This window comes from Gorilla gorilla, chromosome 11, assembly GCF_029281585.2.
Source record: "Gorilla gorilla gorilla isolate KB3781 chromosome 11, NHGRI_mGorGor1-v2.1_pri, whole genome shotgun sequence".
In the NCBI taxonomy this organism is placed as follows: Eukaryota; Metazoa; Chordata; class Mammalia; order Primates; family Hominidae; genus Gorilla; species Gorilla gorilla.
This window is the reverse complement of record NC_073235.2, coordinates 102,764,559-102,779,993: the sequence shown is the minus strand read 5'-3', so window position 1 is coordinate 102,779,993 and position 15,435 is coordinate 102,764,559. Positions and strand designations below refer to the sequence as shown.

The following is a 15,435-nucleotide window of genomic DNA, read 5'->3' as shown; positions in this document are numbered from 1 at the left end:
CGACTATGTCATGCTGATTCTTCAGTACAAACGTCCTGGGTCCACCAAGAGCTAGTTTAAAACACACAAATATACACATGCACACACACTCACAACCTCACAGAAATGCACATCTGAAAGAGAAACACCAAATGCTAACAGTGACAATCTCTGAGAGGTGGAATTTTAGCTGACTTTTAATTTTTTATCCATTTCAGTAGCTTCCAAATTCAAAGAGTATGTATTATTTTTAACATCAGATTTTTTTTCAAAAAAGAAAATGCATGAAAGTACTTTGAAAAATATAAAGACACAAATACTAGTATTTTTATGAAGCACTCATTTATTCCTTGATATATTATAGATTTGTGTTTCTTAAGAATACTATTCTTTTAAATTATTTTTTCTATCTAGTCCAAGGCAGAGAACATGTTTTTAAAAAAACTATTTTGTACATGAGTACAATAAAATATAGCACAGAAAGCACCATATGTGTTACTTGACAGCTATTTGACATTAATATGAGATTCAAATAATTTGTGTGGGAAGAAAAATAAACCTCTTTTCAAATAATACAGAATTTTCAGCTTAGTGAAAACACATCCATTAGTGACACAATGCCATCAGAGCTCTCTCTGTCATGGTCACGTTACTGATACTGTCATGGAGCCATCTACACAGGCTGGCACACTGTTAGGACATGCCTCAGCCTGACGATCTCTGTCCCAGGAGATGAGAATATCATGATGTGCTGGAGTGACACCTATGGAGTAATTTCCTGTCACCCCACCAATTCTCTTTAAGAGTAATGATTCTGTAAAGAGAATAGAATGATGTATTACATAGCAATTCCTTTGAACCAAACAAGTTCATGAGTTGAAATGATAGGTGAAGTTTGATTTTATTTTACAAAATTATTTTCTCTTAGATACATTAAAAATAAGGTGACTTAGATACGCTTTTTCAAGAAATTTTTCAGAAGAAAAATTAATGCAATCTAAAAATTACTCTCATGAATCTTACTCTTTATCATAGGGGTTCTACTGAGTGGCAATAAGTAGACCAATAATGATCTCATTACTAAGGCATTTGACTAAGTCTTTCCCTGACTCCATGCTCTTGGATAACAAAGTAAACAAGTGAAAGACTGTCAAGCTAGTTTAAAAAAAAAATTCACATACTGATGTTAATAATTCTCTTGCAGAATGTCACAGGGCCCTACCTTTGGCCCGTCTTGGTCAACATTTTATCAACGACAAAGTAACATTTCCAAGTGTGCAATTGATAAATAAGTAAAAGTCTAACATCATTAATATATCGAATTTAAAAATTTTACAATTCAAAGCTGTCTTGATAAAGAGGAAAAATAATTTAACAAAAAGAGACAAAATGTAGAAGGATAAATGTATGTAAAGTCCTCTAAGTAGGCACACATGATTCACTGCTCAAGTAAAGAACAAAGGAGACCTGGCTTTGTAGCAGTTGTTAGGAAAAAAGGCTTGGAACTTTTCTTTAGCTTCGTATGTGAACAAACAATGTGCTGTTCCTGATTTACATGTGAGGCCCACACAATATTTGACTAGATTAATAAAAGAGTGCCCTGATCAAGGGAGTGAATAGCAGCCTGGTGTTTTCTACTGTTCAGAGTACTCAGTCAGGAGTAGGCTGTTGCATTCAAGATGGTTTTTTTTGTTTTTTTTTTTTTTGAGGTGGGGTCTCGCTCTGTCACCTAGGCTGGAGTGCAGTGGCACAATCTTGGCTCACTGCAACCTCCACCTTTGGGGTTCAAGTGATTTTCCTGCCTCAGCCTCCTGAGTAGCTGGGATTACCGGCATACGCCACCATGCTCAGCTAATTTTTGTATTTTTAGTAGATACGGGGTTTTGCCACGTTGGCCAGGCTGGTCTCAAACTCCTGAACTCAAGTGATAGGCCCACCTCGGCCTTCGAAATGCTGGGATTACAGGCGTGAGCCATAACATCCGGCCAGATGCCCTATTTTTAAGATGGCATTGATAGAGTAGTGGGTGCCCAGAGGAATGTTAACAGGATGAGAACTATCAGTTAAGAGAACTAGCACTGCATAACCCTGAAAGGAGAAGACTTCGAGGATGAGATACAATAGCTATGGTCAAATATTTGAAGAGCGACCACACAGAAGGTGCATATTTATTCTGTGGCATTCAAAGGGTGGATGGAAGACCAACAGGGAAGCTGCAGGGAGGCAGGTTTCAGTGCACCACTGGGGAAGAGGTTTTACAAATATCTGTGTCCACCTGTGCTTGATGGAGTATTGCTCCAATCACAAATAACATGAAGTCCAAATCGAAATGGGCTTAGGGTCCAGAGCACTGCAGACTACTGTCATTAGCATTACTTGGCTTCATAAAATGTTGACCAAACTCCTCGTTCCTGGCTGGTTCAAATGGCAACTGGGATAATGTGGAAAGAATTCCTGCATTTGGTGAGATGTTAGACCACAGTATCCATTTTCTGTTTCCATTGTCTGCTTTCTATACGTGTAATTTCTTATCAGTGAGTTTCATGAAGATACTCCTAGTACACACATGTAAGTAATATCTAAATATGCCTCACCTTAATAAATGAGGGGAAAATGTAAATTTAAATGCAATCGAGAAGAGTCCAGAAGGTGAAATTCCACAAAAGTTTTCATATTATAAATTAGCATTACCATGGAAACCTTAGTTGATATCATCCACTGCAACTGAAACAGTTCTTGTTCAGGGAGTACCAGAACAATGAATGAGTCCATATATTCAGTGCTACAAACCAGCACTAAATAACATTTTTAATGCCATTATTTCTAATTTTTGAGGACGTAGATTTACATGGTCTCCTTGAGTGTTCATGATTTTGATATGACACTAAAATCGAGGGTATGGAATTACAGTGGTGTGATCAATTGCATCAAGAGCTGAGCCAGTCACTGGAAGCTCAGTGCATGTACTGAATCCACCATTCAGATTCCACAGGAGAAATAAACGAGAAAGGAAAAAGACCTGCCAGATCAGGGCATTTGCAATCACAGTGACTGGCATAACATCTTCCCCTTTTCCCTTAAAAAATTACAGGACTGACCACATTCCTACAATAAACACTTGTCGATCAGGGCAGTATGTGAGATCAGACTCTCTGCTGTTCACAGCACTTCAACAAATGGGTTTTCTCAGTTATGTACTGGTAATCACTACAATACATGAAAGTCAGCCCACACTGAGAACAATATTGCCTCCAATCAAAATCATTCTTACCTTAGTATACTAAAGCTTTTTCCCTCTTGTAAGCAACAAAGGCTACAACAAAAGAACTTCCCAAACACCCACAGCTAAGGAAAAAACTGCTCCAACAAAATAAGTGTGAAAAATCTGTCCCTGGTGTCCAATTCATATATAAATCTTCTTTTTCGGGATATTTTACTGGCTTTCTTTATTTGTATCTATCAGCAAAGAATAGAAATAAAAGTTTATTTTGATGGCAGTGCACCTGACTATTCAGAGATTCAAAAACCTGCTTTGTTAATTGTTATGCTATCCTGGCAGAGGATGTAAACATGCCTTTTTTCCAAGGCTTCATGCTGTACCTATAATCTCAGATGAATATTTTCACAAATGCAAAGCATAGGGAGGATGGGACTTAGGCAAAATGTGAAGGCAACTTCCTTCTGGTCCTTTGTCACCCTTGGCTGGATAAAATCTGGGCCCCTTGCCCCAGATTTCATATCCTCTTCCTGATCAGTCTCAGGGAAAGGTCTATAAAATTATTCAACATAAGGAGGGTGAATTGAGATATACTGAGATATGAGGATAAGTTTGACTTACCACCTCCATAGCATTTGCATTTTAGGCCCTGGTGCCAGGCACTTTATATTTTATCTTATTTAGTCATAACAAAATCATAACAGAATTGTAGGTGTTACTCACTTCACTTCATACATGAGAAAACTGGGGTCCAGAAAGATTAAATAACTTGCTCAAATTCATATAGCCAGCAATGGCATAACTCAAAATCAGGTCTTTCAAGTGCCAAAGCCTGTCCTCTTTTTCTTCTAAATCATACTGGTCATAGGAAACTAAATAGAGTTTTTATAACGTAGGCTTTCACATATTGGAGAGCAAAAAAGAGAAACTTGATATTTGAAGTGCCCTTTTCAGCAGTGTGGATTCTGAAACCACAACATAAAGGCGGCCACCTTTCTCATACACACATAAGACCAACCTTCCCACTAGAGACAAAGATATGAATGCACCATAATTTAAGAAAATCAGCCCTATATCTGTCTTCCTTTCTCCTTCCAAGTTGTACAAATGGGACTCAGAGACCAGCGGGACTGCAAACTAGCAAGAATATTTGCTCTCAGGGGTCTGGAGCCAGGGAAAAGCCAAGCTCCAGGCAAATTATTCAATTCTAAATATCTATCAAGTTTCCTGACCCTTGTTGGTAGTTCTCAGTACTAAAGAGGCCTAGAAGGGAGTAGCAGTGGCCCAACCCTAGGGACACTACTGTCCCAAGAAGGCTTGGAGAAACATGACAGGATCCTTAACTAAGACAACTTGGGGTCCCTCCACAAGAACACAAATCCAGGACTTGGGAATGCAGGAGACAAGGTGGAACCCAGTACAAAAGTGAAAACTTGTTTACCCAAGAACAAGACTGAGTTACGGCTACCTGGCTAAACTACTTGGACAAGGCAAACTGCATGGTTGGTCTGCTAAGTCGCTAAGCCTCAGATGAAGGAAGCTGTATTCCCTCTGGAAAGGGCCTAAACTGGTCCTAGATCCTGCGAATGACGGAGAAATAATCACATCAAGGTAGTTACCACTCCTCTCAGGCCATTTTCTATAATGTAGGACTTTCAAACTTCTGTTTTTAGCACAAGAACCTTTGCCCCTAACAAAATCTTATACAAAATGCCTACTTATGAAGCAAATAAAAACAGCTGCCCAGGTTGAAACCAAGAGAGGAAGTTCTTCTCAGAATTTAAGAGTCCAACAGACTACAGCAGGCAAACCACCACTAGAGAAGACACGGAGTCACACTGCCTATCAGATTTCACTGGAATCTAATCCTACTGGACTGTTCTCTTTATAGTCAGTTTCTTCCCATCACCTCTTCCAGGAGGGTTCCCCTTCCTGATCCAACCTGGTAAGATCTGGTTTCCTATCACAGGTTGGCTTTTCCATCGTGAACACATAAAGCTCTGCATATCTCTTTTTTTTTTTTTTTTTTGAGATGGAGTCTCACACTGTCTCCCAGGCTGGAGTGCAGTGGCACGATCTCCGCTCACTGCAAGCTCTGCCTCCCAGGTTCACGCCATTCTCCTGCCTCAGCCTCCCGAGTAGCTGGGACTACAGGTGCCCACCACCATGCCAGGCTCTTTTTTTTTTTTTTTTTTTTTTGGATTTTTAGTAGAGACGGGGTTTCACCGTGTTAGCCAGAAGCTCTGCATATCTCTTAAGGCAACACGTGCTATCTTCCAGGTCTTTCTGACAGCCCATATGCCCTTCCCTCAAAGCCCTTCAGGCCAACTCATCCACAGATTACTGCCCTCAGTGTCTTAAGGCATAACTAACTTCTGTAGAGCCCTTATCAGTGTGGGGCACATCATTTTGTTTGACACATAATGACTGTATGGTGTGCATATTATTCAGACTCCAGATTCGTTGATTCATTAACTTGTTCAGGATCCTACAGCCAGACAGTAGGGGAGTTGGGACTTAGCCCACTAGGAAGAATCAACGGCAGGATGGGGAATCTCAGAGACCTGGCTCTCAGGGTTTCAGCTAGTGCCTCACAAGTAGGAGGCTTCCAGGGAATGTGACTCCACTTTCCCTTCCCTTGTTCCTCCTGTCTACCTCAAATCCTTCCTCTACCATACCACGAGAATTCCTGCCTCCCATTTCTGATGATGGCTGGGTGGGCCTGCTGAGACAGATGTGCTTTAATAGTGCTTTCCACACTATGCCCATTGTACATATAACTCCTGGCTATAGTGTTCAGAAGCTGTCTCTCCAATTCTGAATCTTATCCAAACATTTCATACCTCTGGATTGAAAAAACTGAGCAACTGCTACTTCTCTATGCCAACAGGGCTGCCTTAATCATTCAAAAAGCTCGTGGGCTTGGCTCATACAGGATGCATCTCCTGGGAATGAGATGTTCCCTAACAATGCTGTCCAACAGAACTATAATGTGAGCACACAGGTGATGTTTAATTTTCTAGTAATCACATTTTATTTTATTATTTCTTTATGTCGCATGTTAACGTCCACTAAGTAATCACATTTTTAAAAATAAAAAGAAATATGTGAAATTAATTTTAGTAATATATTTTGTTTAACCTGCTATATCAAAACTATTGCTGTTTCAACATGTAACCAATATTACAATTAGTTAAATAAGAAATTTTACATTTTTTTATATAGTCTCAAAGCATGGTGTATTTTACACTTATGCACATCTCAACTTGGACTAGCTGTATTTCCAGTGCCCAACAGCCACATGTAGCTAGTGGCTACAGTACTGAACAGCAGGTCTATCATCTCGCCTCTGTTCCCATCCCTCCTATCATTTCTTTCCTTTAGTGGAGATGCTACGGGCAGGGGCAGACAGTGGGGACCAGGATCATTAGAGGAGACTGACACACACCTGAAGGGAAGGCCCAGATCACAAAGAAGCCATGCCAGGGAGCTTACATTTTAACCTGAAGATGCAGAAACTCCTCTGAAGGATTTTAAGCAGTGGAGAGTTGTAATCAGATTTGCCTTTTAGAAAGGCAGCAGTATGAGGAACAAATTGGAGACAGGCCAGGCAGAAGCCAGAGAGACCAGTTGCGAGGCTACTGCAATAATCCTCAAGAGAAGGGATGAGGGCCCAAACCACGGCAGTAATGAAGGTTATGATACAGGGAGGAAAGGGCAGATTCAAGAGAGTCTGAAAAGACAGTCTCTATATAAAATGTAGAGGTTGAAGAAGGCAAAGAAGTTGTCCTAGGTTTTAAACTTGGTGAAGCAGGTTTCATTCATTGAGATAGAAAACACAGAAGGAGTATGCTGGATTGAAGTTGGGGAAGTGATGTTTTGAACTTGTCGAGTTAAAGACATTTGGAACACATGTCAGATAAGATTTCAAGGCTGGAGATGCAGATTTACAATGGAATCAATGGCATATAGGTGGTAGTAGAAGAAAACAGAAGATGAGATGCCACAGGGCAAATGTGCAGAATGAGCAGAGGGCTGAGGGCTGAACTGTAGGGGAGGCTAAGGTTTGAGAGGAAGGGAGGACAGTAAAGAGAAGTCCAAATATAGAGCAGCTGGACAAGAAAGAAAATGAGGAGAAATGGATAACTCAGAAAACAGGTGGGCAACATTTTAAGGAGCAGAGAGTGGTCAAGAACACCAAATGTTGTGCAAAGTTCAAGAAATGAAAGAGAATCCTAGATGATGGACCTGGTGGTCATTAGGAGAGGACAGGAGTGCAGGGGGTTGAAGATGAAAGGAAGGTGGCGAGGTGCAGGATGTGTACGAGGACCTGTACTTCAAGAAGCTGCCTGCTAAGACCAGGAATAAGATGAAACACACCCAAACCTAGAGAGAAGCGACCAAAAGCATTCACCGTTTTCTGTTTTCATAAAGAATATGAAAGACTTATGCATGTTTATATGTTGAAAGAAAAGGATCATTGAGACCCTGAAGAAAAGACAATGAAGCGAGGTCCCTGAGGAAGCAAGAGGGATTAGCATCAGACTGGAATAAGGGAAAGGAAGAAAAGGAGTGGGAAGAGAGCCTGCCATTTATAAGGGACACAGATTACCACTGCAAAACACTTTTCCTTAATTAGAAATATAAATGTAATAATAGTTATCCGTGAAGGCTTTCTCTCTCTTTAATAGTACTACTTATCACGTATAAAATAAAATAAATGCTGAGCATGGGAAGAAGTCACTAGAGCTCCAGATCTGTGGTCTTGGTAGATTACCAAGCCTTTCACACACCTTCAAACTGCTCCTAAATATCACTTCAGGTGATACTCATCACCTGCAGAGCCACAGGGGTTGCTGACAGCTAGTGGCCTCTCTGACTTGTTGGTTTCTGTGCAGACCGATAGGTAAATATTTTCAGTGTCACCATGTGTTACCTCACAGGGTGGTATAAGAAAAAGCAGGGCCTGGGTGTCAGACACCAGATTCATCTGCCACTTATCAACTCTGCAGACTCAATCAAGTTATGTAACTTCCCTGAGCTTCAGTTTCACTGTCCAATAAGGGTGTATAATCCTTACCTTCCAAGATTCCTTTGAGGTTTAAATAAAATGATCAATAAGTGATAACTATGATGATGATGACTGTATTCACTTTGTTCTGAATCTCTAGGAACTGGGTGCTGATAATGAATTAGTACTTTCCAACAGCTAGCATCTTGATCCCTAAGATGAATTAAAGTATTAATCCTAGTGATAGGAAGGAATCTTGAAAATCCATATGGCCACCTAATGTTTGCATCCTTTCTTCACCTCAGTGCATATGCAGTTTCTGCCCGCAAACTGCCTGGGCTTTATACCAGCTCTACAAATTACTAGCTACTCAACCTTTCTAGGCTTCAGTTTTGCTCTTCAGTAAAACTGGAGTAATAGGAGCATGTACTTCATAGCACTGTTTTGAGAATAAAGGAGAGAATGTATATAATTAAATAAGATATTGCCTGGTATAGGCGATGCTTATACATGTTTAATGATGGGGGCCTATTACCTCCTGAAATAGCACAATCCGTAATGGGGCAACTTTCCATCTATTGACCCAAAATCTGTATTCCTCAAACATTCCCATTGGTCCTAGCTTTACAGACCATGGGAGTAGTTCCACAGAATCAGAATGAGGGTTCTATATAACAGTGTGTTTACACCTTTACTCAACTTGGCTAGGTGCACTGTGCAGTGTCCCACAGATGGCTGGCTGCTTGGGACCACAATCTGGGGTGGACCTCTCATTATTTACATTACTGTGAAAGTGTCAACCTTCAGTGGCATTTCCATAATGCAGGAGGCCTTTCTGGGTATTCTAAGTGAGCTGGATGCTATCCAGGAACACAGTGGTTATACTGCTTCCAAGATTTATTTTTTGCTTTGTGTCATAGTCAGTTCAGCACTTGGCACCACACGTAATTACTGCAGGTATCTATATATCCTTTAGGTTCCATTATTGAACACTGCAGCCCACCAATGCTCAGAAGACTCCTAGCTGGGTTCAACTCCTCAGAAGCAGAAGTACTATAAGAGTGCTGATGTAAAGTCAACAAATTGGCCCTGGAATTCTCTCACAGCACTCTTCCCCCATCCTTATATTCCCAATAACATTGAAATCTTATCCAAATCCTTTCAGTAATCACCTCAAACAACTGTCATTCTAAGAAGATTCCCTCCACTCCCCAACAGATTTTTTTCCCTTCTGAGCTCTGCTAGACTTTTGTTTCTGGGATACGTCTGTTATTTTTTCCTGCTAGGCTATAAACTCCTTCCCAGCAGAAACAGTGCCTTGTACAAAATAAGGCTTACTAAAGAATTAAATTCGGTCCTGAATACAATGGGATGTGGTAGACTCTTCCCTACATCACCTTTCACCCTCAGATGGGTGCCCAGATGTATTTTTTTCTAATTTACAGCGATGCTTTTAAATGAAAAACTTGAGCAGCCCTGCAGTAAATACAGTCTGAAATTTTAGAGCCAATTAGCTGAACTTTTATATAACTGATAACTTTAGCCTAATTGTTTGACGTATAAAATACTGGCATAAAGCCTCAATGCTTTTTTTGCTCAGTACTGGGGCCCATCACTCCACCTTAAAATAACTACAAGCTTCTTAATTCCAACTCACAACTGCCAGACTCCATCATTATCCCAACTCTGGGAAATGCCAAGTCCTCAGAATTCTCACAGTTGATGAATGGAGAAGCTGATTAGAACTACTGAAGAAAAACGGAAAAAAAAAAAACCTTGACAGATGCCTCCTTCAAATGCCTGTCCCTTTTATCCAATGTCAACATGAATTTCTAAGTCAACAAATATTTATTGAGGTCATGACTATGTGTCAGGCTATGAGTTAGGCTCTGAGGACACAATGGTGAGCAGTTCAGAGTCAGTATCAAAGCCCATGATTTCAAAAAAAATTATCCTTACATTTATTCATTTTATTGGTGTATTCATCAAGTGCTTCTTACGGCCAGGGCCAGTAGACAGAATAAAAGGCACATCAGTGCCCTGCAGGAACTTACTATCTAGTTGAGAAAGAAAGAAAGAAGCACGTAACAGCGTAAGAAAGGATCTGATAGTCTAGAGGAACGATGCAAACAAAAGGGCAGAAAGAACCAATGAGAGTAACATGATCAGGGCAGGCTGACTTGAACTTGAAGAATGTGGTTAGGTCAGAGAAAAAAAGAAGAGACGCATTCTAAAAGGCAGGGCATGAACAAAAAAGGACACATGAAAATGAGCATGTCATCTTAGAAGGGCAGTGAGATCCAACTAGTAGGAACAGAAGGTTCATGTTGGAAAGAAGTAGAAAATAACATTGGTAAGTTAATTTGGGGCAAGACTGTGAGGTACACTGAAACCAAGTTGAGAGGCTGGGCAATGGGGGAGGCCATGGAAAGTATTTGCACTATGGTGCAATACTAAACAATGCTAAAGTATTGTTCCCGTGAAACAATCCTTGAAGAGTTTTGAGGAAGAGTTTTAGGAAGGTTGATACGGTGGAAGTGTGTAGAATGGGGAAAACTCAATTACAGAGAGACCAAGATGTAGACTATAATTATCCTAGAAACGGTGATGGCTGACGGCCTCCTATCTGATCAGGGAGAGTGAAGAATGAAAAGGAAATGCAGGGGTGGCTCAGAGAAACCATTAAAAAGGAAGAGTTAACAGGACTTGATAACACAGTTTCACAGAGGCAGTGAGAGAGCGAAGAGTCAGCAATGGTTCCTACATCTCCAGTCTGGGTGATGAAGAGAATGCTAAATGGATCAAGAAAGGAAGTCTTTTCATCATAAAAGGAACAAGTTTAGAGAGAATACAAAAAGTTTGTTATCAAGCATGTAGTCTTTAGCTTGACAGCAGGACATCCACCATAAAAAGTCTATTAATTAAGGAAGTAGATAAATAGGAATGGAGTTTGGATCAGTACTAGAGACAAAGATTTGTATGATGCAAGGAAGGATAACATCACATTTAAAATTTTTTTATCAGAAAATAAAAACACTAGCTATTAACAAAAATAATAAAAAATTACATAAGTTGTAGAGAGAAATATATCTTCATAAGACTATTTTTCTCAGCTATGGTACTTAGGGGATCCTACCCATTACCACAACACTGAAGGAATAAGCTTCTGCAGAAATTCAACATATGGCCTATTTACATAACAAGCATCACAACTCCAAATTAGCCATTTTGATGTGTCAAAGACATAACACCTTCATAGCAAGACTACTTCAAAAAAGGGAAGAAAAAAGAAAGGTTTGCTTCTATAATTATGTTTACTGGGTTTTTAACTGTAACATGAAAATCTTATTTTAATTGTGTGATTACACTTTAAGGCAAAACAGTGATGAAATGGATTAGTTGAATGTTGCACAACATTCAGAGATCAATAAACAGACCCAATCACTTAAATCTGTCCACATGAGACACCTACTCTCATGTCCTGTGTCATGCTTGTAAAATCTACTCTTCTGTGCACAAATTATAAAAACCATATGATTTAATTATCACAGTCAAATGACAGTAAAAGTGCTACAGAAGATGGCTAGGAAAGAAGTACTATGAAGCAGTGACTAAGCAGTACCTGTCAAGTGCACATAAAATGCATTCCACTCTTGTCATACAGTGGGACAGGTAGTAACAGCTTAGATCTTACGAACAGCAACCACAACTTTTCCATCCTATCCAAACTGTAACCAGAAGCTCTTGTCCTGGCTCACCTCAGAAAATGCTGATTAAAACTGTATAAAGTAATAGAATGAAGACCACCTATGCCCTTTCAACACACATCCATTCAAATATTCACTGTGATTGATAACACAACTCTGATCGCAGACTGAGAAACTCACAAAAATTAGGCCCCAAAGTGAGATATTTCTAAAGCTTAACTTCTGATGTAAAAGCTTACCACTTACATGGCAAAACGGGTCCATAAAATGCTTCAGACTGGCATGCAACCAAAGACTGCAACGGTGTGGCCTAAGTATTTTCTTTCCCTGATCCTTACTGGTGTGGCAGAGCAGCTTCACAAGCCCACAGATACCTCTCTCCACAATGGCCTCAGGAAAATCAGTCCATGCAGAAAAACTATTTACTGAAGACTTTCATTAGGGGGCTCCCTAAAACAAAATGAATACAAAAGGAGTCTTGATCATTTTGCCTGTCTAAATGAGCACATTAAACTAAGTTGATTCTTAGAAAATCATTTAATATTTTCAGGGATTAAAGAAAGAAAATTGCCAATTAATACAGTCTTTTCCCAGATGTTCAGTTTTTACTAACGTCTTTAGCTATTCTCTGCATTCAAGTGATTGTATTTTTATGCAAATTATCTTTTGGGGCTAGTCTCTAGTTTGTGTGTGTGTGTGTGTGTGTGTTTGTGTGTGTATTTAAAGCCACACAGATACAGAATTTGACATGTTTTCTGCCACACAGATACAGATTTGACATGTTTTCTGTTCTGCTGCTCCATACAATAGGTTTTAACACAGCTTGAGCTTATTCCAAAACTCTAATTAGAAACTGCAGTATTTGCCTTGTCCAAATAGAAACCCATTCCCAAAGTTGATTTTTCCCCAGTTAAAATTCAACAAAGAATATCATACACAGATATTTTTAAACACGACAGTTACTAGATAAAACTGCCCTATCTAACAACACATTGCTTTCTGGTTAAGCAACACAATTTCATAAGGCCTATCAAATACTTTATCCAGACGGCCACTCTATTTTCAGGGTATTGGTTGTATTATTTGAAGTCTTTTTTTTTTTTTTCAGAGTGAGGAGATTTCTGACTTCCTGTCCTTTTCCCTGCTATATTACATACATCTGCTTAAACTCTGGAAAACAGTACCAATCAAAGTGGTGCTGAATCCTTCCTTTAAGACAAACTAAAACGATGTTAAAAAGGTTACACGACCTTACTATTTCAAGTACTGGTATAAAACCACTTTCTCTGCACAGGTTCTAAAATTTCAGAGTCGTTTGTCTTAAAGTCTGTCGGCTTGTGAGGGGGCTGGTACATATTTTAATATTTAAATTTCAAAAAAAAAAGAAATGAGACTGTGTTTGAAGTTCAAGGGTTTTCACTAGTTCTCAAGCTACAAACCCTGTAATATAGCCAAAAGAAAACGTACAGAAAGAATCTTTCACGAAAAGTGTCAGGTCTCCAAAACCCCGACATCTGCTAAAACCAGGATTGCGGGGGGGATGAGAAGCTCGTGAAGTTCAAAAACACACCAACCCCGCGGGAACACGAAACCTCCACTCGCGAAGACGCGACGCTTCCGCCGCATCCCCGCGCAGGTGAAGACTCGGCCCTTCAGCCCCGCGTGTGCGGCAGCATGATATTCAGAGTGCGCCGGCGTCCAGCGGGAGCGCATCCTACGACAGCCCCGTCTCCCGCTCCGGTCCGCAGCCCGCGGACTCCGGGGTCCCCCCGCCCAAATGCGGCGGCGCTACCGCTTCGTCCCGCGGCCAGGGCGCTCCGCGTCTGCTCCCGCCACCCCCGCCCGCCCACGCAGCGCGGACGCCAACGCATCCCACTCCCGCTGGGCGCCAGGGGCGCGGGGTTCAGTGGGTCCGCGGCCCCCGCACCCGGCTGGGATCCGAGGGCGGGGTGGTCGCGGCTGACGTGGGCTTTGCGGCTCCGGGCCAGAGAGCAGCTTGGGGGGCGGTGGGTCTCTTTCCGGCTTGGGAGGGAACGGGGGCGCCCGCGCGGGAGGACGGCAGGCGAGGGACGGCGGCCGCGGGCGATTCAGATCCGGGGCGGGCGGGTCCACGTCGGAGCGCGGCGGCCACACGCTCGCCCGGGGAGCGCCACTGTGCGTCCCAGCCGGCGCCTCCTCCCGCTTGCCAGCGCCGGCCGGAGAAAGGAAGGACGGCGACCTTCGCGTCCGGTCCGCGCCACCAGCCCGCCTCGGCGCCGAGCGCGGGCCACACCCAGCGCCCCGGGAGGCGGCGGAGGCTGGGCGGCCCGGGCTGCGGAATGCTCGGCCCAGCCGAGTCTCCGTCCCGGCCGCGCAGGCCCCGCCGCGTCCGCCCGCGCCCTGCATCCCCAGCCGGCCCGCCGTGGAGGGGGTCCCGGGCTTACCGCTGTGTCGAGCGCCGGCTCCTCCGTCCCGGGCCGGAGCCGGGGCCCGGGGGCGCGGTCGCCAGGGGAGGCGCCGCGGCGGTGGCGGCCCCTGCGGCTCGGAGGGCGGGCCGAGCGGGAGCCGCTGCCTGGGCCGCGCGCCGTCCGGAGCTCGCCCCGCGCTGCCGGCGCTTGCAGCGGAGGGCGCAGCCAGCTCGGCCCCCGGACTGGATTCCTTCACTGACACAACTCCGGCTCGGCCGCCCCACGCAGGGACACTCCCGCCCCTCGCAGGCTGCCCCCGCCCGCCGGCCCGCCCGCCTTCCCCTCGGTGTCACTCACCAGGAGCACACACCCCAGCCGGCGCCCCTCGCTCCCGCTCGCACACACAGCGCTGCTCACGCCTCTCTCGGGTTTTGTATCCGCTCACACGCACGTTCTGACACAGATCTCGTCCCTCCACACGCCCTCCCTAGCTCCTTTCCCACCCCACTTTCTAGAAGAATCCCCGTACAGCTTCCGCACTTTTCTTGCTTGCTCCAGACCGACCTCCTCGCCTTTCCCCAAACCTCCACTTCACCGAAACTCCCCTTGTTAATGAAAGATTTTGTCACAATCCGCACGTGTCGCAAGAGAATCATCTTCTCCTACCCGAGAAAATGAACTTTGCTCCCTCAGCACTGTCTGCAAATACGAGATGTTTTTCCTTTTAGAAGGTAGTAATGCTTTCTGGAGAGGATCCAAGCTCAAAATGTAAACAAAGATAGCCCATTCGAAAATGACCTGAAAAATCAGGCGCGGAAAAAGTGCTGGAGCTCGGGTCAGCCCTTGGAAACCCGACCAACCCGGGGTGTTCCGTCTCCTCCTCTGCGCTGCGGGTCTGCACACTGGGCTCCAAACGTGTGTGTAATAACCAAGTTACACATGGGCATCGTGGGCTTCAGCCGTGGGTTTCTGCCTGGGAGTACAGTAGTCGGGAGAGTAAAAGCAGTTTCTCAATCATTATTCATGATGGAAGCACTTTAGATAACACTCCTCTTCCAGAGGCAGTAGAGTGAAATGCACGCAGCTCTCCAATTCAGGTTTTATTTATTTATTTAGTTAGTTAGTTAGAAGGGT

At 43.1% G+C, this 15,435-nt stretch overlaps 1 protein-coding gene across 25 annotated transcripts in view; it reads right to left on the bottom strand.

The window, feature by feature from the left end:
• The window catches only part of SPATS2L (spermatogenesis associated serine rich 2 like), a 172,908-nt gene extending 157,716 nt beyond the window's left edge, over positions 1 to 15,192 (bottom strand). For 4 of the 25 annotated variants that reach the window (XM_055379345.2, XM_055379352.2, XM_055379347.2 and 1 more), the window contains exons 1-2: positions 14,338 to 14,463; positions 12,161 to 12,364 (exon numbers count right to left, since the gene is read on the bottom strand). In XM_055379345.2, the coding sequence (XP_055235320.1) occupies positions 12,161 to 12,178 (18 nt within the window). In that variant the 5' untranslated portion in view covers positions 12,179 to 12,364; positions 14,338 to 14,463. Of the gene's footprint in view, positions 1 to 12,160; positions 12,365 to 13,381; positions 13,703 to 14,337; positions 14,478 to 14,658; positions 14,931 to 14,967 lie in introns of those variants that run through there. The other 21 variants (XM_055379350.2, XM_063695080.1, XM_063695075.1 and 18 more) reach the window with 12 other exon arrangements.
• Between the last annotated feature and the right edge of the window lie 243 nt (positions 15,193 to 15,435).